At 40.3% G+C, this 26051-nt stretch overlaps 1 protein-coding gene across 5 annotated transcripts in view; it reads left to right on the forward strand.

Moving 5' to 3' along the window:
• TLE4 (transducin like enhancer of split 4) overlaps positions 1–26051 on the forward strand; it is a 159540-nt gene that overhangs the window by 83815 nt on the left and 49674 nt on the right. For all 5 annotated transcript variants that reach the window (XM_018052096.1, XM_018052099.1, XM_018052098.1 and 2 more), the window contains one exon: positions 959–975. In XM_018052096.1, the coding sequence (XP_017907585.1) occupies positions 959–975 (17 nt within the window). The remainder of the gene's footprint in view (positions 1–958; positions 976–26051) is intronic.

The following is a 26051-nucleotide window of genomic DNA, read 5'->3' on the forward strand; positions in this document are numbered from 1 at the left end:
AGTGCTCTGTGTTTGAAATTGTGACTGGCATTATTAGCTAATTTTGACCAAATCCATTTTGGGGGAGGTTTTACTGATTAAAGGCTCACTTCATAATTTGACAGACCTAATTATTATTTTTAAATCAGGTCAGTCTGTATAATGCAGTGAAAATCTTGCAGGTAAGAAAATAATTTAGGTAGTCTTAGTAATTGAGAAGTTGGTTTAACTACCTCTCTCACCCAGCCTCTTTAGAAGCATGAAATTAACTCATTTCTGTGTATAAGAACAACACAGTTGTTTATGTAAATGATTTAAAGTTGTGTTCTTTCTAGTTTGGTTTCTTCCCTCCACTGAAATAGATGATAATGCAGACACATTGTGATCTAACTATATGTTTGTATGGTGCTTATTAGTAGCCTTTATTATTTAATGACACAAAAGCAAATGAAAGTCTCTCCCAGCATTCCTTTGTGGGAATTTACTTAGTCCTGCAGTGGTTCTTGGTTGGAAGGGTGTGGTTATTATTAAAACCCCGTATCTCTTCTTGTTTCAGTGCCATTACCATGAATTATGATCTTGGGTAAATGATTTTTATCACATAAACATAAATTTCCCTTCTCTGATGTTAGAAACTCTGTACTGTTTGTCATACGGTTATCTTAGTGCTATGGTCCAGAACTGAGGCGTGTCTGTAAACACTTAAGTGGAAAAGTCAATAAGGAGTATAAATAACAAGAATATCCAGCTTTGGTTTCTGAAATTATGTCAAAGGTAGCTTGGTGCTCTGTGGATCTGGTCAAGTAGTAATTAATTTTAATTAATTAACTTTACAGAAAAATTGACATCTGTGTTATTTATTATTTAGTAGAGATCAAATGTGACAAGTGTATGATTTTATGTAAACTAACTGGTACTTTTCTTTTTTGCCTTCTTCTCCCCTCTTGACCTGCCCTTGTTGCTGCTGTTTTGCCTATAGACAGAGACTCCATCAAGGTAGGACTCAAAGTTACAGATGAAGGAATGACTTACCATCAGGCTCTAAACAATTTGAATAAATCTAGTAGTGGATTCTTTGAGATCTACCAAGATGATTTCATGGGCTTCACCGAATAATGGGGAACTACATTTTTAGATTCTTTCAGTTGTGAATTTGAGATTTTTGAAAAAATTGGTCCTTTTTCTCTATCAGAATCAAGATTTATAGACCAAGATTGAATTATAAGATCTGGCTTGTGTTGCTCTTTTTAGTATATCTTTGCCATGTGTGAAAGAATAACTGCTTTTCTTGAGTTAAGCTTTGGCTGTAAGATAGGTAGTGGTGGGGAAAACATCAGTTTATAAGGAAATACACATTTTGGGAAACAGTTCCAGCCTACAAAACTCTTTATTAAAACATTTAAGAGCATTTTTCTTCACCAGAAAGAATTGTTTTTTGTTTGTTTCGTTTCTTAGTTTAATGACATCTTGGTTTCCAGTATAGCAAGTTATTCTCCTTGGGTTTTGCCTCTGTCTTACTTGCCTCCTCTGTGTCTTTATAGAGAAGTTATAGGGAAAGAGGAAAAGTATTCTGGGGCCTAATGATTTGGATGTGCTTGTGTAATACCGTAATGAGGTGTGCTAAGGATACTTGAATTTATATAGTAAGCAAACAAGAAAAACAGGCAACTGTGGCAGGAAATGAGTAAAGTATGAAATTGCTTGGTAACTTTTGGATCATGTACAATGTAAATATGCTACTGTATTGTGGATAATTGTGTTATACATGCCATTTATATTTTGTATAGATTAGAAAGCAAAGGAAGTTCTCAAGCACAGATGCTGTGAATTCGTTGTATTTTACAGTAGTTGAATGTTTTAGAGCATATGCAGTTACATCTCTTGGAGCTTTTAATGAAGTTAAAACAGAAACTAAAATCTTCCCTTGAAACCACCTGTGCTGTCACTTTGAATGCTTCTTTATTCCTTATTTTTTTAATAATAAAGAGGAAGTAGTTTTTCCCCGAAGCCATTAAATGATAGAAAATAAAATATATCTATTTTACCCTTCAAGAATCTTTGTAATTTGGAAGGGTATCTGCATACCCATAGAAATGTCAACATTGACAAATAGGAACTGCACACTTTGAATTATTTAATTTTGCATTTACAGTTGTGTACTTTGTCGTTAGTATGAGCATCAATACCTAAACTCAAAAGCTTTCTTAATCAGAGTGTAGTAAGTTCTCCACACATAAGTACTTAGGAAGTAGTAAGTAAATGGCATTGACCAGGATTTGCTGGTAGCAGCCCTTGGGAAGCCTGCCTAGTTATTCTGAGGCCAGTGACAACCATTCCCTGCCTTCATATGATAAATACATACCTTCAGGCAGGCCAGTGAGCTAAACAGAAGCCTCCTCTCATACCCCACTCCCAGAAGACTGAAAATATTTATACTCCAATGCACACTTTTGTGTCAGTTTCATTTTATAGTTCCTCACACCAGAGTAGGGTATATTTTGAAATCGTATATAATCATTCAAGATGAGTCTGGGAGTAAGTATCTATGTAGCTTGGAAACCAGGGGAAAAGCAAGAGGAAATAGAGGTAGATGATTTTGCCTTGATTTATTGTGGAATGGTAGCTATAAATAGATGTTTTTGTTGGGTGCCATTTTTGAATTGAAGTTGCACTGCGTCAGGTTTGGGGCTGTCCTGTGGCTTTGCTAGGTGAAATAGTTCACTAATTTTTATAAATGTGTTCTGTGACACTCAGAAAAGCAGTTAGTTGCTTGTTCCATCGATTGTCCTCATCCTCCCATAAGTGGTTCCTGGTTAAGAGGGGCTTTTTATGATTGTCTGCTGTGTGGCTGGAGATGGTTTCTATCAGCCGGAGCATGCCAGTTGCCTGCAGCTGGAGTCAGGCTTGTATGAAATAATTTATTCATGCAGGATAATGCTCCTTAACATTTAACAGGTAATGAACGTGACATAAATTTCCTTCTTGCTTTTAATTTTTCCCTTTCCTCTTCTAATGTGCAAACAGGCTGCTCTGGTACTCTAAATAATAAGTAATTTTTGGCCATCTGTCAAAAGGAAATTTCAATACAAATTTAAATTAATGGTGCCTGAAATTTTTTATAGCTCTCTAAAAGCCTCTAATGTGCAGAAAATTCTGAATCTGCTGGTAGTAATTAGTGTTGCATGTAATGAGGATGTGGGCAATGTTATATAGTCCCAGTGTAACATTTTGATATGGTAGCAAAATTTTGATTTATATGAGGTTGTGGATGGGTTTAATTGTGAGAGACACTTTAAAATGTTTTCTTGATGTTACAGATTATTAAACAGGACAGATTTCAGAATAGCTTATAAAATATAAATTTAAACTTACTATAAAGATTAAGGTAATTAAGGTGCTTTACCTTTAGGTGGCAAGTAAAAACAAAAGAAAGTCCCTTGTTAAAGTGTTGGACTTTTTTCTTCCTTTTCTCTTCTTGAAGGTTCTTTGGCTACTAAACCAAGTGCTGTTGGCTTTATTGATCTTATTTTCTATAGTTCCAGTAGCCAAGTTCATTCATAAGCCTATTTGCAGACTTCTACCTGATGTTTTTCAACAAGGATGGAGAATGTAAATATGAACCTGAAAGAGAAAGCACTGTAGGAGCCCAAGGATCATTTTATTTGGTGAGGAGAAACCAGTTGGTGTGTGTTCCAGGGCTTTTATAGGAAGGATCCAAGGCACCTGCTTGCCACTTGGCCATCCAGTATCCACATTCATGTAACCATTATAAGCCCTGGATTTAGAGGCTGAAAATGGCAGGAAGCACAGACCATGGTCTACTCACACTCTTAGTTGGAAGGGTAGAAAGCACAAAAGAGGTTCCTGCTTATCCTTCCCGAGTGGGAACTTTTTCAGCATCTTCTGGAGTTTCTCTTGAAAAGACCCCTGTGAAACCAATGAAATGTCTTCTGAGGTGATAAAACCTTCCTCTGCCCTCCCTTCTGTGTGCTGAGGGGCAGAAGTTGGTGTCACCACAGCGGTGACAGAGCAGACGTCCCATCTGCTTCCAGGAGCTTTCTAGTTGCTGGGGGTCCCAGTTCATGAGAGGATACCATTAGGTTCCTCAAATCACTGTTTCTACCTCATTGACTGATGTGAGGGTAAGGATTGAGAATTATGAAGGCCAGATTGCCTAAAACTTCATAGGAATCTGAAATTGAGAAATTAGTTTTATTATACCCCAAATGTCTATACCCCCTAGCAAAAAATAGCCACCAAAATCAAGACCAACTTGAATATAAATGGCAAAAGCCACTATCACCAACTATTGATTAGCTACATGGCCTCTCCCAAGTTGGTATTATTGTGCTAACCTTATTACTTCCTAAGTCCTTCTTAAGTATATTATGTGTTCTTGTTTTTTTCTCCAGCATGCAGTAACCTCCTCAAGTCAGGCCCGTGAGGAATTTGCAGTTTTTTATTTGTAAAATATAGCATAATTACATTGTTTTCTTCTAAGTGGTGGTGTTTTTACATTTATTATTTCATTGGATTGTGTTTCCCAAAGTGCCATATGCATCATCAGAGTATGATCGTTTTTAGTGATTTTGTACATTGCCAAATGAACCTCCAGAAGTGCTGCAACATTTAAAAATGCCAGATGCAATATTTGAGTATGTTTTTACACAATCCGCCAATCCTAAACCTTAATAGCTTTTGTAATTTTTGCTGGTATAGTAAGTATGAATAGTGCACTTAAAAAAAAATTTACATGAAGATATTTTTCAAGTGAAATGTTTTTCTGTGGGTCTGTTTGCTATGTTACCTGATCCTGAATGGATTCCTTGTTTTTGTTTAAGGGTCTTCATAATGATCTGCCTGTTAGTTGTATCTATGGCAATGCCTCTTTTTCCTGTCTTCTCTAGACTTTGGTATTTATTCTGTGTAGGTGACTCCAGCATTATAGTTTGCTTTTTTTTTTCTTTTTTTTTTAATTTTAATTTTTTTTTTTAAATTTTTATTTTTACTTTATTTTACTTTACAATACTGTATTGGTTTTGCCATACATTGACATGAATCCACCACGGGTGTACATGCGTTCCCAAACATGAACCCCCCTCCCACCTCCCTCCCCATAACATCTCTCTGGGTCATCCCCATGCACCAGCCCCAAGCATGCTGTATCCTGCATCGGACATAGACTGGCAGTTCGATTCTTACCATAGTTTGCTTTTTATTTTTTAATTTTTTCTTATCTCTGGTTATTCTCTGTTGTCAGTAAAGGTTTATCAATGGAGAATTAGACTAAGGCCCTTTTGTTCAAATTGAAGTGTATGATTCAGGCCAAGAAAGGCCTTTAGCCTCATTAGTTGAGTGTTACAGGTGAAAGTGGGTTTTTAGCTTGAATTAACAGAATGGTTACTTCTGTTGGCTGGTTCACTTTATGCATTAAAGCTTAATGGTGAAAGGTTCTGTTCCAGGGTCTTGTGTGACCTGTGTGACTTGGTTTTTATTCCATTCTGTCTCTTTTTACTGTTGCAAAGAAATATCCATCAGAAAAGAGTGTGCCTTTTATATGTTTAACCCCTTGGCACGTCCTTTGTGGGAGAAAACAGACAAGAAGCGACTTGAGGAGGAAGGGTGGGCCAGTAGGAGAGGGAATAACCATTTAACCCAGGCAGTTAAGGTTTTAACACTCACTTCCCTACCCCATGCACCTGAATAAACTTACCCTTCTTGAGAAAGCTTGGTGGAATTAATTGCCTATAGACTTTAGGAAGGAGAAGGCAATGACATCCCACTCCAGTACTCTTGCCTGGAAAATCCCATGGACGGAGGAGCCTGGAAGGCTGCAGTCCATGGGGTCGCTGAGGGTCGGACACGACTGAACGACTTCACTTTCACTTTTCACTTTCATGCATTGGAGAAGGAAATGGCAACCCAGTCCAGTGTTCTTGCTTGGAGAACCCCAGGGATGGGGGAGCCTGGTGGGCTGCCATCTATGGGGTCGCACAGAAGCAACTTAGCAGCAGTAGCAGCAGCAGCAGCAGACTTCAGAAGGACACATTGTAAAAAGACAAAGGTGTTGAAATCCATAAAATACTATAAAGAGAGGATAAAATTAAAAAACAACCACCACCAACAAACTAAACTGTAGCTGGGCTTGCGTTATCTCCTGCTGTCCCCTTAGACATCAGTAGTCTGAGAAAGGGTGTATCATTAAGGGCTGTAACTTGGACTCTGTCCACTCTAACTTATTAAAAAATTATGTGAAACCCTACTTATGCAGTCAACCCCACTGATTTCTGAGCATGCATAGCTCATAGTTCAGATTTCATTGTGTGAAGGTAGTTGGTGAGGAATGCTTTGTTTATTATTTTGTATATGATTAAAGGTTTAGAGGTGTTGAGGCCTTGCCCAGGTTTACATAGCCATAGCTATACTCAAAGGAGGCAATTCCAGGATGCATTTTAACCTTGTGTACTCCAGTACTTAAAATGAACACCTTCTCTAAATAATGGACATTGTTTTGGTAACCATAACGCCCTCAATCACTTGATAATTCCTTGATAGCTTCTAGCTTCTAATATCTAGCCTACAAGCAGATTTCTATGATTATTTCAAATAATTGGTTTGCAAGAGTTTCCCTCCTTTTAAAATTTTTTCTGTACTATTAATTTGTTGAAGAAGGCTGGGCCAGCCTTCCTATAGGGTGGCCCATATTCGAAATGTCTCTGTGTACTTCCCAATGGTGTCATGAAGACTTTCTGCTGCATTGCACCAAGAAGAGTCTTATGATGAGGGAATGGGTAGAATGACATCTAGGTTTGCATGTACATGTTAGTGATAAACAGTTCAATGAAATTTACTAATAAGGCAGTAAAAGTTTTAGAAATGTATACTGATGATCAATAAAATATATAGGATTCTATTTGTATGCTTTTACTTTCAGACACAGACTGTCATGTATTTGCAATCCAATTCCACTTTCCAAACATACATGTAATTGCTTAAGATAGACTTTTAAAAATATATTTTCAAGTGGGTAGTGTCCTAGATGCCCTGTGCTCTGACAGAGCATAGGTTTCTCCCACTAAATTTTCAGCTCCTTAAGGGCAAGAATCTTACCTTCTTTCTGGAACTGTGTGGGAGGACAAATCAAGGATGAGTACGAAGGAAATTGTAATATTGAGTTGGCCAAAAAGTTCATTTGGGCTTTTCTGTAACATGGAAAAACCCAAACAAACTTTTTTGCCAACTGGTAGAATTAGGATCTCTCTAGGTCAGCTGTGTGTCAGTGGGCAAGTCACTTAACTTCTCTGGATTTCAGAGCAGTTACTTACTACTCTAGGCATTTTTCCAAGAGTTTGAAATGTAACTGTTTTCTTAGGTTATTTAGTCCTGTCCTAGAAGTGAATTTTGCAATACAAATCTTATACCATAGGATGTATTTAAAAAATAAAGTTGGCCATACCATTAGCCAAATAAGCACAGTGGTAATTATATTTCATTTTGAGTATTGAGTGGTAGGGAAATAGTTTAATGTTCTAAAGTTTACCTTTCAAGGATTTAATTTTCCAAAATAAGATGATAATTTAAAAGTAAGTGTTTTAGCATTATGCTTGGTTTTTTAGTTCTTTGTGGAGACACTTGTTTCTACCATACTCCTGTTTGGGATTACATTATCACAGAATAATCAGGAATTCAGTACTATCTACGGGATTATGATGCAGTAATTTGTTCAGTATTGAATTGATACCTGCCTCTAGGCATGTAAGCTGTGTGAAATGTAATAGGTGCCCTAATTCCAGAAAATATGTTTTAATTGTTTGTTTGTCAAACAGATGAATAAATATCTTCAGGGCATAGCTGGTCCTCAGGTGGTGAGCATGAATGGATCAGTGATGAGACTGGGGAAGCCGTGTTGGCTGCACCCTCCTCTACCAATCACTGAGGCAGAACAAATATTAATTAACAGGGGCAGACTGGTTGTGGGATCTGCCTTCCCCAGATGATTTTTGGCAAGGGCATTTTAATTCTTTTCCTCTATAAATCAACCCTCTTAGTTACCAGACAAACATTTTCATCCTGAAGTTTAATGTCTCTTAATTTTCTTAATTAGAATGCATTTCATCTCTTGCAAAAAATATTACATCATAAAGTTTTTATTCAACATATCTTTTTTAAATTTTAAGGGGGCTCAATATTTATTTGTTTAAACTGGCATTTGAAGTTTAGAAGCATTTGTTTCTCAAAATGTAGATAATTCTTCCAAAAGAGTTATTCAAAAGAATGCCTCACCATCTTTTTTACATTCATACATAGTAACACTTACCATAACCCACTCTGGAAAAATCATAAAATTACCTACAGGGATGCTCAATATCTTCACTTCTCTATTTCTTGAGTTATTTCTGCTGCAATACTTACTTCTATCCAACTTATATATTTTGTTTTATGGTGCTTTGAAGTACTCTACATATCTTCTGGGTTAAAGATTCTCTGCACCTGGGGGCCAGCTGCTAACAAGGGTTTTAATTTTGAACGTGAAGAGGAGTCATATCTAATAATTACTGTGGCAGCGGCCTTGGGACATCGTTGAACAAAATTCAAGCTTCATGAAAGAGGAAAGGAAGTTTGCTGAGGGCTGACTAATACCTGCTGCAAGAGTTTTGGATTCTGTTAAATAAACTTGCTGTTAGATGAAACTAATGAAGTCATATTTCAAAACTAAATGCTGCTTAGGTCTAGCAAATCAAAACTAAATCTTAGAGTTGAATACTTAGTTGTTTTACTTTGAATCTAAAAACTGAACAAAGTAAATCATGATTTTGTCAGATTCCTTATTCAGAACCAGTCCAAATATCTCTTATGTGTAATAAATTTTACAACTTTAAAAAGGCATTTTAAGTGTCAGCTAATAGAGCTTTCGGGAAGTCCCTGGTGGTCCAGTGGTTAGGACTCTGTGCTTCCACTTTAGGGGACACAGGTTCGATCCTTGGTCAGGGAACTAAGATCCTGAGTCCCACATGGTATGGCCACACACACGCGCGCGCGCGCACACACACACACACACACACACACACACACACAACAAAACTAGTACAGTCATTTTAATTCCTGTTTATTTGTGATAGTTGTAATTCCAGTTTATGTGTTTGGATGTAATTGGTGGCTAAGCCCTGTCTCCCCCCATCCCTAGGTTCAGTGGTGCCTCTGGTTTTGCTCACTAGAAATGGGGAAAGCAGCAGCATACACTTGCATGAAGTCTCCTCACAAGCAGTCTACCTTTCTTCCCTCACACTGTTTAATATTGCATCCCTTCATCAGCCACTGATGTTCACGACAAGCTTACCCTTTCCTGTCCCTCACCATGACTGTAGGGTGAGCTTGAGGAATTCTTTTTCATGAAAATGGACTCCCTATTTAATTGTATCACACCCTAAGGATTCTTTTTTCCCCCCTCCCAAATCGGTACTTTTCAAGTTGCTGAGTGTTCATATTTAAGAGAAAGGGAGGGGAAAGGGAGGTTAACAAGTTGGTGATGCCACCCAGTGAGAGAAGCCAGTAGGCAGTACAGCAACATCTCATTTTTATTTATTCTTCCTTATGGCCATTTTAATTATTTTAGAAATTTTCGAAAATTCATTTATCTTTCTTTAAACTTCTGTTTTCTTGAGCGACATTTGGCCTTTTGAACAACAAAATAAAATTGGAAATGCTAATGTTTTGAGCCATCTAAAGGAGGAAAATAAAAATGTCACCATGGTAACAAAGCTGCTTTCTAGATGGTTTCCTAAGATATGCCTGAACTAGAAGCAGATGTCTGATTTGAGAATCTTGCCTCCTTCAATGTAAACAAATAACTTCTGGGCAGGTGTTGGAAATAATATGGAAATCCTATTAAGGGGCCCTGGGTTCCTGTCAGTCACGAAGCCCGTGCCACAAAAGGACTGCTTGTCACATAAAGGCGCAGAGTAAATTCTCATTAGGCCTGAGCTTTTCCCAGGAAATGATTGTCTCGGTGTGTTCTTTCTCCTGTGAATCTGAATGTAAGCTGTTGCTTCTATTGATCTATTCACTGGCTTTATTTTTCTCCTCTTCATTCCAGATCCTCCCTTGCCCCCGCCAGCCTGTTTTCTGCCCCCTCACCCACCCCTTCCCTTTAGATTAACACTTGATCTGTGCTACTGCTCTGAGACTTGTGACATTTGTGATTTTAACCTCCCACCCTGGGTGGGGGAGGAGGGAAGTCACTCTTCCATCCCTGGGGCCTGTGGGACAAAGAACCAGGCTGATGAGGCTGAGTACCCAGGGCTGTTTGGAGCCACACAGCAAGAGGCAGCCACAGTCCTGAATACTGTTCTGTGTACATTTACTTGTAGTTTGTGTGTTATAAATTAAGCAGAAACTAAAAGCGTGAAGAGACAGTGTTTTTATGAACTTTTCCAAGCCTACGTAGTTGTCTGGTAAGCCAATAAAACTGCAGTGAACAATATAGTAGCCACTAGCCACAGCAAGCTATTAAATTTTATCAGTTAAAATGAAAGAAAATGTAAAAATCTAGTTCCTCGGTTGCACTTGTGACACTTCAAGTCCTTGGCAGCCATGTGTGGCTCTTGTACCTGCCATGCCAGCGCCGCTGTGGGGTAGTACCATCATTACAGAAAGTTCTGTAGGACAGGGAGAGACTTCAGCCTGATGAAGGCTCACTGGTTCAGCTGTTTTATCTGGTTAAAACTGACCCCTGGTATTTCAAAAGTGAAGCTTTCTCCTGATGCATAGAAAAGAAGGGGCATGTGTGTATTTTGGTTTTGTAGCTTTACTGTTCAGAAATGGTTGATATGGTCAACTGCATTAATATAGTGATCTTTTAAATGGTTGTAGGCCTTTTTTTTTTTCTTTCTGGTGGAATAGATTGAGCAGTTTAAGGTGAATCTTCCCAGAATGGACCCCCAGGACATACTTTTTAATGTTTCTAAACAGAAAGTTGAGGTCGTGGTAGGCGGGGCTGAAGGCTGTGCATAACGATGCTCTTTATAATACTCAGAAGGTTAAATGTGGATAAACACTGAAAACAAGGCTTCAGAAAAGCCTCAGTATTATTATGCAGCATTTCTCGGACTGTAGTCCCTGAGACGCACTTCATAAAGCCAATAAAGCGCACGCTGGTGGTCTCCCGTTGCCCTAGCAACGGACCATGGGGCACAGTGTATGTGAAATGCATGAACATCTGTGAATTAATCTTTTTTAGCTTGTTCTTTTCTTGGCACTGATTGGCCCACGTGGGCTTGTGCCTGTGACACTGTGTGTGGAGGGGTAATCTGGAGTATTCCCCAGGGTCTGGCCCGGAAGTGGATGGTGGAGCAGCAAGTGAAGGGAGATGTAGCCTAGTGTTTGGCCTGACAGCAATCTCAGGGCTATATACCTTTGGGTATATAGGGAAATGAATAAAAAATGTCCTAGTAAGTCTGGGCATTATTGGGTTTATTGGACTGCCCTGAAAAAATAATCTTTAGAGGAAATTGAAATAATCACTTCTGTTTATACCATAGCTATCTGGACCTGAAAGGTCTCTGAGTTCTTCCACATCCTTGCCCCAGCCCCAGTCCCTGCTCCAGGGATTAGAACCAAAACATATTGGACTAGTCAGAATGAGATTTCCTGAATTGGATGTTTAGGCTGGAATCTGTTTTGATAATAAAATGTTGTAGTGACCTAGTCTGACCTTATTTAGAGAAATTTTAAATTGAGCTGGTGACAGTTCTGTCCTTGGGAGAAGAGAGCAAACGTTGACTGCATAGAGACACATTGAGGAGCAGTGCTTCGGTGCTTTCTGAGTTGCAGTTACTCCCTCGCTCCCGACGGGAGCGCCTTCAGTTCTTACCCGCACTGCGCAGCCTCCACAGATGTGCGTATTCCCTTCCTCCTGCCAGTGGCAGATGCTCTCTTGAAAACTGTTTTGCTCACCCTCATCATTTTCAGGTTTCTTCTCTACCTATTCTTCTCCTACCCTTTTTTCCTCAACCTCCATTCTCCCTTAGGAGTCAACCCTCTTTCCTGGGGATGAAGGAGGACTATTACTATAAAATGTCTCCTGCTGGCTGTGGTCTGTGATGTATAACATGTGGAGTGAGAAATTTTGTTCATAAATGTCTTAGACAAAACTCTGCTTCGTGCTAGTCCATGTGATTTCCTTGATGGTCATTAATATTGAGGGGCATTATAAGTCAGAAGAACTTGTCAATTTGTATGTTTTCCTTTGGCTACTAAAAAGGCACAACTGTACCTCTGTAGCTGAGAGATTTTCCTGATTTCCTGTTAGACAGCTAAACAGAGATTATTATTTTAATGGTTTCTGACTTTGCAACCTGTTGGTCTTGACAGATGAACTTGAAAATTGAGCAGTGCCTTCTAAATTATTTAAAGTAAGTTAGTAGGTGTCAGTTTGGCCGCTGGAGGGCAAATAGGCCTGCATTGGTCATTGGGATGCGTAGTAAAATTAGGTATAATCCCGCCCCTCAAGTTGTTTTCCTGCTGAAATATGCAACTTGAGATGTGCTGCCTTCTGAGTAGAAGATGATGCATTAATGAATCGTTCCTCTTCATTTCTTTAAGCTTCTAGTTAGTCCCAAATTCCCTTAAAATGTACGAATAGAACTAGCCTGTGCTGTTTGGAGGACTAGCTTCTAAAGGCAATCTTCTGAGGAAGCTGCCAGGGCTAGTGTGCAAATACATGCAAAAAGGGAACCTTTAGCAAACATCAAGGGCAGTGCCAGTGGCAAAGTTCTGTAGGCTTCCCATCTTGATGGTGCCTTTGACTTTTATTCAGATACCGTTTTGTAGGAATCAGTGAAACAATTGGACCATAGAGCTAAAATATTATCATCAGACTTCTGGATGTTTGAATTCCATTCATTTGCTTTTCAAGTAATTTCTCTGATTGGAAAAAAAAAGTTTTCTGTTGCTGCCTCCAGTAAATAGCCTCTTTTACTTTCAGATGGAAGTTTCTTCTTTCAAGAGTTTTTTTAAAAGTTTATCAACTTTGTAATTGTTACTTGAAGGCAGCCTCTGAAATACAACAGTTACAGGAAATATGAAAGACCTTTAGGAGGGAGTAGAATTTATGTCCTGGACAAGTTTTGAAAGCACAATTCTTTATGCCCCAAACTAAGAATTGTTGGATACTCCTGGTAAGAAACGAACATTCTAAGTAAATGGCAGTGAGTAAGCTGGCTATAGTGAGGAGAGGAAATGAGTTTGAATGAGTTTGAATCTCTACTGTTTGCTTCATCTGTGTTTGACAGATGTTAAGTGTGTGAAAAGCAGTAATTTTGTAATCTGGATGTGGAAGGCTGGAAAAGGAAAGAGAACACAAATAATATAGAAGGGAAAAGATTTCCAGCATCCTGATATTTTATTCTTACCGTATATATTGGTCCAGCGATCAGGAATAATCCTTGAATTTTATTTTTAACTTTTTAATTCTTATTATGTTTTTAAAGTATTAATAGAAATAAAATCATACTTTCATTACTGTTGTAGATATATGGTTCTATAAAAACAAATGGTACTTAAGGGAAAAATTTCTCATATCATTTTCTTATACACACACAGTATTGCAGTGGAATGTTTGGTGATGGGACAATCTCCAAAGATGGGATTCCCAAAATTGTACATGATACTTTCCTGTTAGGCCAACCCCTAGCCTTTGTGGGATCTGGTAAGATCACAAATAGAGTCCCTCAAATCGTATGTTTAAATATTTTAAAGTTATAAATTCAGTTAATAAATATACCTTCATAATCATCTGAAAGGCCAGGTTTGAATTCACAATTCTCAGGCTCCTGTAGGAGTTCATTGCCGGACAACGTGGGCCTTCACATATTTTCTTGTTGATGCCCCAACTTTTATGTCTAAGCTTCCTTACACCCCAGTGGCACCCCTTTGGTCTGGGTGTGCTTACACTGACTGGTTAGACTTTGCATGTGGGCCTTTGGGCAGGAAATTTCAGGGTCCTGATACCCAGCTCTTGGTTTAGAGCGAGGTAGTCAGAGGGTGTGGGTGGGCATGTCCTCTTGGTCCTAAGAGAAAACTGAATGAGTGCTCAGACCCTAGGTTGCTGCTGCTACTGCTAAGTCACTGCAGTCATGTCCGACTCTGTGCGACCGCATAGACGACGGCCCACCAGGCTCCCCCGTCCCTGGGATTCTCCAGGCAAGAACACTGGAGTGGGTCGCCATTTCCTTCTCCAATGTATGAAAGTGAAAAGTGAAAGTGAAGTTGTTCAGTCGTGTCTAACTCTTAGCGACCCCATGGACTGCAGCCTACTAGCCTCCTCCATCCATGGGATTTTCCAGGCAAAGAGTACTGGAGTGGGGTGCCATTCCCTTCTCCGGACCCTAGGTCAGTCCCCTCTTATAGAGCTCTTTGGTTTGTATGTGATTTCACAAGCCATACATTTAAGAGAAAAGAAAGAGAAGTGAGGATTTGAAACTGTCAGATCTCAGAATAATTCTTTGTTAAATAAACATTGGCATTTTATTCAAAATTAGGCCAGAGAATTGACATTGTCAAATAGCATCTTCACAAAAGGTACTTTTAAACTTCGCTTTGTAGGTGGAAATGGCAAGCCACTCCAGTATTCTCGCCTGGAAAATCCATGGACAGAGAATTTGTGGTGGTGGGCTACAGTCCATGGGATTGCAAAGAGCCAGACCCAACTGAGCGCACACACATGCAGAACATGCCTAGCGAGGCTTTTAAAATACTTCATTAAAAATCATCAGTGTATATTGTACCTGTTCACAGTGCTTGTGAAAGGCAGGGGGAAACTTAAAGCTGAGTGAAGTAAGAGAGAGTGGAGCACCAGGGTCATGGTTTGCCCTGAATGGCTTTTCACTGGGCCCCACCCTCAGTCGGGGCCACAGGGAAGCGTGGATCTGTAGTGACAGTGCCCAGCAAGGTTAGACCTAAAAGGATTAGTTGTAAAGACTCTGCCTTCTTAGACTAAAGATTATCACTTGGAGCCAACTCGGGTCATGATTTCTGTTTTCATCTGCTCTTGTCCCTTTCATGTGCTTCCGTGGTTGGACAGCTGGAAGTGCTACAGAAATATTTAAAGAGCCCTGTTCAGTAGTTTACGGGGCAAGTCGTTGAATAATTCACATAACAAATGATTAGACAAGCACTTGTCCATCTGACTGAATTATTCTACATGTTTGCTGAAGCAGAGGAGGAGGAGTGCAGTGTTTCCTCCTCCAGAGGGTATACAGTGGCCGTATTGACCCATCTAGTTATTGGGTTTCAGCCTTTTGTTGACATTGTTGTAAATGAAAGCAGCCCGGAGGAGCTTGGAGCAGCTGGGCTGGATAATTGTGAAGAATTCCTGCTTGTTGCTGTTACCCCCAGTGTTTGCAGTGGGTTGTTTGCTTTGACTTTTGTTGAACTGTTGACAAAAGCATTAGATACAAATGGGAACAAATAAAGTGGTGAGATGCCAGGAGGGCTTGGCAGGAGTACTGGTTTTCATTCTGATTTAAATAGGGGATGTCGGAACTTATCTAGATGGGAAATGGAAGGTCGTGTCGGTGCGTGTGTGTGTTTGTGTGTGTGTCTAGAACTGTTTTCTTTTCAGGTACCTGGAAACTAGCTTGCTGTTTATGTACCTTGGCTTACAGAGGTGAGAGAATTAAGAAGGCCACCGTGTCTTATAACCTTAAAAAAGCCGCACTGTACTTATGCCCTTCAGGTGTGTTGCTGGCCAGGAATGCTATAACAAATCATTTCTGGATTCCCCCTCCCCAGCTTAAAAAATACATTTTTTTAATAATGGAAGTATTTTGGGTTTGGGAGATGACAGGCATGACGTGGAGGTAGGGAGGATTAAGAAAAACAGTATATGCTAAAATAGTATAGCTAGCAGAATGGAAGTCATTTACTGGAACGCTTTTAATTTGGTTTAAACAAAATACTCTTTTGTATATTCAAATGGGGAGTAGTTCAGCTGTTGTGAAGCCAGAAAATTAATGGTATTTTTAGTGAAATAGCAAAAGCATGTCAACAACATAGCTGCAGATGATAATGCTGGCATTTTATTCATGAGGAATTATCAGTGCAGGTTACTGGACAACATAGTGTGACTGAAAATGATTGAGTGTGGGAGAAGCCACTGTCCTTCTGCTCGATGATTTTATTTTGCATTTGGTCTTCCTCAGGCTTCATGTGTGCATGGATGTATTTTCCCGTATTTTCCCTATCATTAACCAAAATATAAGGTCTTCTTGGCCGAGGCTTGTATGCATACTCCCCCCCTTAAAATGCCTCAGAGTGAAGGCTTCTCTCTTTGCGTATTGACTGAAAGGCTACAGAGTGTGTTTTCATTGCACAGATGGTCAGTGGAGGTGGGTGGCCTTTGGAGAAAGGTCCCTCTGAATAGGTCTCTGGGAGTTGTCTGAAAGCACCAACTGGCAAGACTTCCCACAATGCATGAGGTGGATAACTGTCAAAGAATTTGCCTTCCTGGCAAGTAAAGGATTTGGAATATGCAGTAAGGCCAGAAAAATGTTTATAAAACCTGGGCAAAGATAGACAGAAGCTGCATTTATTAGGAAGTTAAAACACCCTCTGGGACAGTGCATTTCCATGTTATGATAATGGAAATTGTACTGAAATGTATTTGAATGGTTCTGCTAAGCCGTGTCTTTGTGTTTGCTCCCCATTTTGGCCCAGGGCACCCTGGGTACCATCAATAAGACATCCTTTTGTTGGTACTAGTTCACCCAGTGTCGGGGCGGGGAGGCAGCCAGTGCTTCCTCTTCACTGTGTTCTGTTCTCCAGCATTGTCTGTTGGATTCTCCTCCTCTGCCGATGACAAAAAGAATATATGTACGTTTGTGTAATTGTTCTTTGGTTTCAGTTGGCCAAATCTTAAGGAATTCTAGTGGAGAAGAATTTACTGAGTTTGTGTTAATAGAAGGAATGTTAGATTATTTTAATCTTTGCAACATTTGTAGTCCTAAAGACTAGTAATCCGTTGGGAGGTGGGTGGCAACTTCATGGGCAAATTTGTTAAAAAGAACTGCAACTCAAATGCTCTGCAAGTTGCAACTCAGAGTGATATTTTGTTCATCACTAGGCGATCAAGTAAGTGTAGAGACCTAGATCTGAAGTTCATAAGGAAGAAATCCCTGAAAAGACTGAGCTGGGGATAAACACATCTGTGTGACCAAGTAGGTGATGTGTCTTACAGAAGATGGTACCCGAGGGGGGTGGTAGTGACATCATGCAAGTTAGAAAATATGCAAAGACAGTAAGGCAAGAAGTTTTCATTGTTAACAAGCCAGAAGGAGTGAGAGAGATTAAGACACCACAGACTGACTCAGCACGATGCCCAAACTATAAAAGACCCTGGGCAAAAATACAGTAAAAGGCTTACCCTTGAAAGGAATGAGTTCCAGAGAACCTCACTTAGGCCAAGACAAAGAGGTGGACCCACTGCACGCCTCAGGCTGTGGCCAGGGCCGCAAGGGTGAGCATGTTTTGGAAGAGATTGGTTTTACAGACAGATCTCTTCCCTCCTCCTCTTTTCCCACTCACTCCTGGAGCAGTATTCATGTTTGCCGTGCTCTTAAAGCTAAAATAACACCCTTGTAAAGGGTGACTCAAGTCGTCTCTTTGTACACTTGGTTTGAAACACATTTCTCAATGTTGGGAAGCCGGTGGGTGGTAGGACCTGTCCACATCGGTGCACATGACACCCTATGAACCCCAGCCAGCCTGCAGGTGAAAGGCCATGCAGGGATGCTGGTTAGAAAAGCAGGCTGTAGACTCAGGTGGCCTGGGTTCAAACCCTGTGTTCTGCCATTTACCAGCTTTGGGCAGGCTAAATCCCTCATGTTCTATTTTCTGCTATGAAGAGTGGTAATGTACATTTTCAAAGGTGCCTGTCACTTAGTAGATGCTCAATGAATCTTGCCTTTTTTTTTGTTTGTTTGTTTTTTTAGTGTACAGTATGGATAATTTGAAAGTAACTTGGTTCCAGGTATTTTTGAGGGGTTTCTTATTCAAATTAACTTGGATTTGACAGCAAGCACAAGACTGACAGCAGAAAGCAGAAAACTAGAAATGTGCCAGGCTATGGAGGCAAGTATTCTGAGATTAAAGTTTTGCTGCAGAAAATCTGCAAAATGGACCTTTGTATGTGCAGGTGGTTGAGAATTACTTTACCCGATCTGAGCACATATTTAAATCTAAAGAGAATTTCGTGACTCCAGAGAGTTCAGCCTCGACTGAGAATGTGACATGTGACCTTTTTATTTTTTATTTTTTTGAGAGCGTGACTTTTATATGTTTTAGAGCCAAAACCACTTGCTAGTCCTAATAGTTGAAATTGGAGACCAAACAAGGAGAACCTCACGGCTTCCTGTCAGCCCGTATCCTGCTTTTGAAAGCCATTCGCCTGCTGTGCCAGTGCTGTGTGCTTCTGTGCTTGTGCTGCTGACTAGCCTGGCAGTGACCTCCTTGCTAGCCAGAGGAGTGACCTGAGGGTCGTGGCCTATGGTCTGCCTTGAGTTTTGCTGGGAGCCTCTTTTATCTTCGTGTCAGATTATCTGCAGAATGGACGTCTCCCTCCAGGGTTGTAGACCGTCACGGTCCTGCGTTCCTCTCATTGTGTGGGGAGAGGGATATACCCAACAGGTGCTACTCCTGGCTGCTACTCCTCCTCCTCAGTTTACTACTCACAGACCTAATCCCTGTCATAAGGCTGGCTGGCTGGGGAAGGAACCCACATCCCTGCGCGGTAATACTGATTTATTTGCAGCTCCTTCTCTTCAGGCTGAGTGCACCGCAGTGTCATGAGGTGAGAGCCAGTCGGACTTGGGCTTGGCAGGGTGCGTCTGAGGGAACAGGAACACTTGCGTCATCTGGATTCAGGGGCTACACAGGCCTGGGTCCTGCAGAGGAGGTGACGAACTGCACCCCACCCCTCTTTGAGTGTGCGCTCCTGAAGGTGAATGTTGACCAAAAAAGGATTCTCGCAGAGTGCTACCCATGTGCTGTGTTTCCAACAGCAAGATTAACCTCAGTTTCTCTATAAAAATGTCAATCTGGAAGATGTCCTATGGCCTGTGCTGTTGGGGGTGACAGGTATGCTGCCACACAGCTGTCTTCCAAGGGTTACAAAAATAAGAAACCCCTCCCTTTGGGGAGAGGGTGCCCAGAATGTGCAGTTAGATTACTCAAAGGGTCAATGCCACAGAGTCCAAGGAAATGTTATATTTTCTTAGTAGGAATGACAGGCCAGAGTTCTAGAAGTAGGCTTACACTGGGCATAGGGCGGTGCTTCCCTCCAGGGAGAGTGCTGGCACAACTAGGCTTCCTTCCCACGGGGATGGGCAGTGAGGGACCCTGGCAGGTAGGAGTTCAGCTGCCCATGGGGGCCAGGGCCTGTCTGGCAAAGTCTTTGAGGTGTCTTTTCAGAAAGACTCTGTTTTGTAATAATTACCTCGTCTGGATTTTTAGAACTGTCTTCCTGGGTGATCAATGATCACCCTTTCTGTGAGAAAGAGTACCTGAAAACCGCCAGGCTGTATTTGGGGCAGCCCATTTTTACCAGTCGCCAGACCGTTGTTTTTAGAAAAGTGCCATCTCCTCTGAAGGCCCAGGAAGCTTTTGCGGGGTCAGCTATGCTTGAGAATTCTGACGTCTTTGTTTCTTCTTCCGTTCTCCTACCCGAGATGCCATTTCAGAGTGTATTAGCTCAGATTTGGAATCTCACACTTCTCTGGTTATCAGAACTAAACACCAACTGTGTTTCTTTGTAGAGATTTATTTCTATTTAAAAGATAAGGAAAAGGAATATACATCTCTCTAGCTCAAAAAACCCTAAGAAGGAGTAGACTAAGTGGAAAGTTTCTCCAGCCACAATTAGAGTTCTGTTACACAAACAAGTACAAGTGAGGGCAGGTGGGCTGCAGAGCACTCAGCCCAGGGACTCAATTAAAAATGCTTTAAAAATGTAATTCCAATCAGTTCGGGTAGTCTTAGAACATTACAAGATGTGAGAAAACATACCTTAAATGCCAGCAGCCAGTGAAAAGGGCATAATTTCAGAAACCCTGCTATAAATTGTGTGCCTTTGGCTTTCAAAAATGTAGAGGATACATCACTGATATTCAGAAAATTGTACAGTCTTTGCATCTTACAAGAAATGAAATCTTTAAAGACCTAGTTTTGTTTGGCCTAGATTCCCAAATTTTTTTCTGGTTGTCACAACATTTGTTTTGGGAGATGTACGATCAAATCTGACTGTAACAAACACCATTACAACAAAAATATCCCTATAACCACACAACTTCTAGACCCCAACCAAAAATCCACTTACTTAAAACAATATTGAAGGAAACCCAATTCCATTAAGGCAAAATAAGTGGGTTAGTCTTGGAGGTTTTTCCTTGGAGGTTGATTTACTCAACCTCCTGAAATCCATATACATGAATTGGCAGTAAGTGATTTTAGAAATGTTTGTTTACCTTTGGAATATATTACATGATTTTTAACGTGTTGTTTTCCTTTTCAGATTATTTTCTGTAGATGTCCATAAGAAGTATTTGCTTCTGTGGGAGGAGTCCACCCCAAATGAAATGCTTCTGTCTGATTCCCTACATTGCATATTTTGGTTTCTCTTACTTTTATATCTAGAAAGTATCTCATATATAACTTTCCACTAAGAAAAATTAAAATTCTAGTATAATTTACATTTTGCTTATTGTTAGACACTGAAACCACAGGCTCAGAACACAGTTATAGTGATTGGCCATCGTCACCTGTGAGCAGTGTTGGCTGGCCTCTGGCCCTGGTTGACAGTTGTTTACAGTCCTGGCTGTGTTGCCTTCCCTCAGAGGGATGCAGCTTATAGACTGGGCAGTTATGGTTGGCGGCTCCAGCTTCTGGTGTCCCTGGGCCCAGCACCCTGTCTTCCACTTCATTGCCCTCAGCATCTGCAACCCTTTTGCGTGACGTGTGCAGGGTCTGCTGCTTTCCTGGAAGTTAATGAAAACATCTAAAAGGCAGCTTAGCATACAGTGAAAACATGCACTTGGTAGTCACGGGTTCTAGACAGGTCTACCACTTGCTCTCTTTGTGATCTTGGACAATAATAATAAAAAATAATTAACATGGAGGGTGCATTTATTCTGTGCCAAGTTCTTACCACCATCTTTCTGTTTATTCAAAACAGCCTCCTAAGGTGGAGTTTACTAGTATCTCCAAGTTAGATTGAGGAAAGTGGAACACAGTTGGTTAAGTGACTTGCTACAGTCACCTGGACTAATCAGATGAGCTGATTAGAACTAAGTTAGTCCCCAGAGTTGTCCTCTTTATCTCTACACTAGCATCAATGGGAACATCATCCTATGTATTAATGTCTTACTTGGTATAGGGTTTTTAGAGAGAGGATTAGAGACATGTATGAGGAGACCCAGTGAAGTGTCTGCCACTTAGGAAGACGATTAATAAATTATATATGAGCTTAGCTTTCTTGTCTGTCAGGTCGAAAAAAATTCAGACTCAATGGATGCTGATTTTGTGTACCTATAATACTGCTGTTGTGATATATCCTTTTGTATGACTTACCTGTCATATGTCCTTAGAATGTAAGCTCTTTGCATGGGTGGTGTCTGTTTTTCATAGCTCATATTTTGTGGACTTCTAAAGTGATACTTTGAGGCCATTTTTATTTCACAGCCTTTTGGAATGTCATTACACAATCCTGTGTGTGTTTTTGTGTCAAATTTCTCATATCCAGCAGATGTATCCTCCTCCTCTTACAGCTCGGAATCTGTTGTCTGATTAAAAATTATGCAGATGAAAAATCTGACAAAGATTTTAACTTGCAGCTTCATCCACTGCTGGAGATAAATAGGAGTACTCTTATAGTAACAAAATTCCCTGATTTGGGTTTTATAGTTTGATACCATTGTCATTTCATGGAGAAGCAAGGGTAGGTTTTTTGTTTCTTTATAATCACTACATTTAGTGATAACACTTTCTGCCTTTAGTGTCTATAAGCATGTATGATGTTTGTGTCTGTGCTTCCTGCTCTTCATTAATTGATGAAAAAACAAATGCTTGTGCTTCCTGTGTTTTGGCTGTTGTTCTTACCAGCTGACTTTTGGAGCTTTAGGACAAGGGTTGAGGAGGGACCTCTGTGTTTCATAACTTAGAAGGCCCCTGTGTACTGTTCTGAATTTTCCTTCCCAGTCTCTCTGTTCTCTCCCTCTTCTGCCACCCTTCTCTCTCCAAAAAGGACAACTTAGTAACTTTAGAATAGAACAGACAGGATAGTTGGGTGGCAGTCACAGAGGAATGAATCAATTTGTTGAGGATAACTTGAAACTTAAGTTGAAGCCTACGTATGATGGAGATTTTTCTTTTAAAATACCAAATTGAGGCCCCGTGGCTTGACAAAAGTATTTCTTGCTGATTTGTGAGTCTACTTGCAAATAATTAATACAACAACATCTATTTCTGCTTTACTGACTATGCCAAAGCTTTTGATTGTGTGGATCACAATAAACTGTGAAAATTCTGAAAGGGATGGCAATACCAGACCATCTGATGTGCCTCTTGAGAAACCTGTATGCAGGTCAGGAAGTAACAGAACTGGACATGGAACAACATACTGGTTCCAAATAGGAAAAGGAGTACGTCAAGGCTGTATATTGTCACCCTGCTTATTTAACTTATATGCAGAGTACATCATGAGAAACACTGGGCTAGAGGAAGCACAAGCTGGAATCAAGATTGCAGGGAGAAATATCAATAACCTCAAATATGCAGATGATGCTACCCTTACGGCAGAAAGTGAACTAAAGAGCCTCTTGATGAAAGTGAAAGAGGACAGTGAAAAAGTTGGCTTAAAGATCAGCATTCAGAAAACTAAGATCATAGCATCTGGTCCCATCGCTTCATGGCAAATAGATGGGAAAACAGTGGAAACAGTGGCTGACTTTATTTTTCTGGGCTCCAAAATCACTGCAGATGGTGACTGCAGCCATGAAATTAAAAGACGCTTGCTCTTTGGAAGGAAAGTTATGACCAACCTAGGCAGCATATTAAAAAGCAGAGATATTACTTTGTCCACAAAGATCCGTCTAGTCAAAGGTATGATTTTTCCAGTAGTCATGTATGGATGTGAGAATTGGAAAGAGAGAGAAAGAGAAAAAGAAAAGAGAGAAGAAAGGTGAGCGCTGAAGAATTGATGCTTTTGAACTGTGGTGTTGGAGAAGACTCTTGAGAGTCCCTTGGACTGCAAGGAGATCCACCCAGTCCATCCTAAAGGAGATCAGTCCTGGGTGTTCATTGGAAGGACTGATGCTGAAGCTGAAACTCCAATACTTTGGCTATTTCATGAGAAGAGTTGACTCATTGAAAAAGACTCTGATGCTGGGAGGGATTGGGAGCAGGAGCAGAAGGGGATGACAGAGGATGAAATGGCTGGGTGGCATCACCGACTCAATGGACATGAGTTTGAGTGAACTCCAGGAGTTGGTGATGGACAGGGAGGCCTGGAGTGCTGCGGTTCATGGGGTCACAAAGAGTTGGACACGACTGAATGACTGAACTGAACTCAACTGAATACACAGAAATTAAATTTTGTTTATCTGACCTTGAGCAAACCACTTTAATTTTAAATGAAAATAAAGCATGATATCAGGCTATCCTGTAAATTCAGAGTGTATAGTCATTAACAACTCTTTGTGACTGGGGGCTTCACCATCCCTCTCTTTCATTTCCTAAGCAGTGTCACTACCACCCTGATTAGTCATTTACTTCTCAGTTCTCAGCTTTACATTACGGAAGTCAAGTGAGGTGAGAGAGATGGTACCTTAGACTCCTGTACCAGTCACTGTGACCTCATTGGATCACAGGCATCATGATGCAGGATGCTTAAAGCTGGATTGCCCTGGTGGACTGGCAGGAAGGAGACAATATTTTATGCTCATTTTATTCTACTGTCATATTGGATAGTCTGTTAATCGCCACTGATGTTTGTTTTAGATACTCTAATTAATAAGATGTTTCACTGTTCTAGCTCCCCAAGGCCTTTCCAGCAAAGGACACAACCGAGAAGTAAATAATTATTGTTTTTGTTAACCACTGAAACTATTTTGGGTCAATAGTCTAACTTATTGAGTGCATTTTATTACTTTTTAAAATAAAATGTATAGAAAGAGGAGGAAAAAAGCCAACTAGGGATATGGTAGAAAGAGCACCACATTCAGGGGATCTGCCACATTATCTGACCTTGGACATGCCCTCTGTTCTCTCTAAGCCTCAGGTTTCCCACCGGGTTGCATGGCCACTCAGGTTTTTCTGAACCTAGAGTTTATGGTGTACCGTATGATACACCCTATGAAGTATTTTGTTTACTTACTATTTAACTGCAGTGCTTTAGTGTGCAAAAGCCCTAGTGTGTTAATTGGAGCTAGGTGTCATTCTTTTATACACTCAGGTGTTCTGACTGAAATGTTGGCGCTCCTTCAGACTTGTTGATCAATACATGTTCAGTATTTTAGTTTACTTCCTATGTTTGAAGATGCATTTTCCACCTTAAATCCATGTTACAGTGATGGTTTTAGCCATGAATAAAACAGTTGTATAATGGAAGGATAATGGATTTGAAATTGGATAGATCTAGGTTCAAATCCAGAGAAGGAAATGGCACCCCACTCCAGTACCCTTGCCTGGAAAATCCCATGGACGGAGGAGCCTGGTAGGCTGCAGTCCGTGGGGTCACTAAGAGTCAGACATGACTGAGTGACTTCACTTTCACTTTTCACTTTTCGCTTTCATGCATTGGAGAAGGAAATGGCAACCCACTCCTGTGTTCTTGCCTGGAGAATCCCAGGGACAGTGTGCTGCCGTCTATGGGGTCGCACAGAGTCGGACACGATTGAAGCAACTTAGCAGTAGCAGGTTCAAATCAGAATCTTTCTTAGACTTGCAAGTTACACAATTTCTCCTAGTTAGATTCTTTATAATAATAATATTATCCATTTCATTGGGTTATTACAAGATTGAATGAGACAGTGTGTTTAAAGTACCTTGGGAAGTGCTTGGACTCTAGTCAGTTCTCAGTAAATGCTAATATCATGTGTTCAAAATAGTATTCTAGCTAATTCAGAATTACTGTTTGCATGCTATTGTTGTACTGCCTAGAATTAACTAAGTTTGTGGCATCTTTTGAAAGATATCCACGGTGGAAATAATAGCAATAGGAGAAGGAAATGGCAACCCACTCCAGTATTCTTGCCTAGAGAATCCCAGGGACTGGGGAGCCTGGTGGGCTGCTGTCTGTGGGGTTGCACAGGGTCGGACACGACTGAAGCGACTTAGCAGCAGCAGACCGCTAGAGCATCCAGACCACGTGTTGCAGACCAGCATTAGGTCCATGTTATCTGCATGTCTTACCTCATTTTCAGCGTGTCCTTTCCTTGTCCTTCAAGATGTTCATTTTAATTACCTGTAACTACTGAACTTTGATAATAGCAAGGGACAAGATGACTTTTCAACTTGATAATCACAGGTCCTGATCACTTGTTGTTATATCTTCACTGGGCTTTTTGTAAGACACTACTGTATTTTGAATTTATATATAATTATTGATAGATTTACCTTTTATTTCCTTTTCTGGAAACAGACTTACATAGAGCCTGTACTATCTCAGAAGTTTACAGATGAGGCATCCTTCCAGTTATCCTACTTCTGAATTTTGTTGGCTTGTCATTAAATTTATACCTGTGTAGTTGTACAATTGTGGGTGCTCTTTTGCCTGTAGAATCAGATGTGGGCAGTGTAAGAAGTTCTTTACATTTATGAAATTCAGAAATTTCAGAGGGAGGATTAATGAAAGATTAACCTAACCAGATGCTCTAAATGAAATTTCTCTTTTGAATTCCTCTTTGTATATAAAGGTGAGTATCAGATCCATGGTCAGAGGAGCCTGGCAGGCTACAGTCCATGGGGTCCCAAAGAGTTAGACACAAGTTAGCAACTAAACAATAACAACAACACAACATCATCAG

Source organism: Capra hircus, chromosome 8, assembly GCF_001704415.2.
Source record: "Capra hircus breed San Clemente chromosome 8, ASM170441v1, whole genome shotgun sequence".
In the NCBI taxonomy this organism is placed as follows: domain Eukaryota; kingdom Metazoa; phylum Chordata; class Mammalia; order Artiodactyla; family Bovidae; genus Capra; species Capra hircus.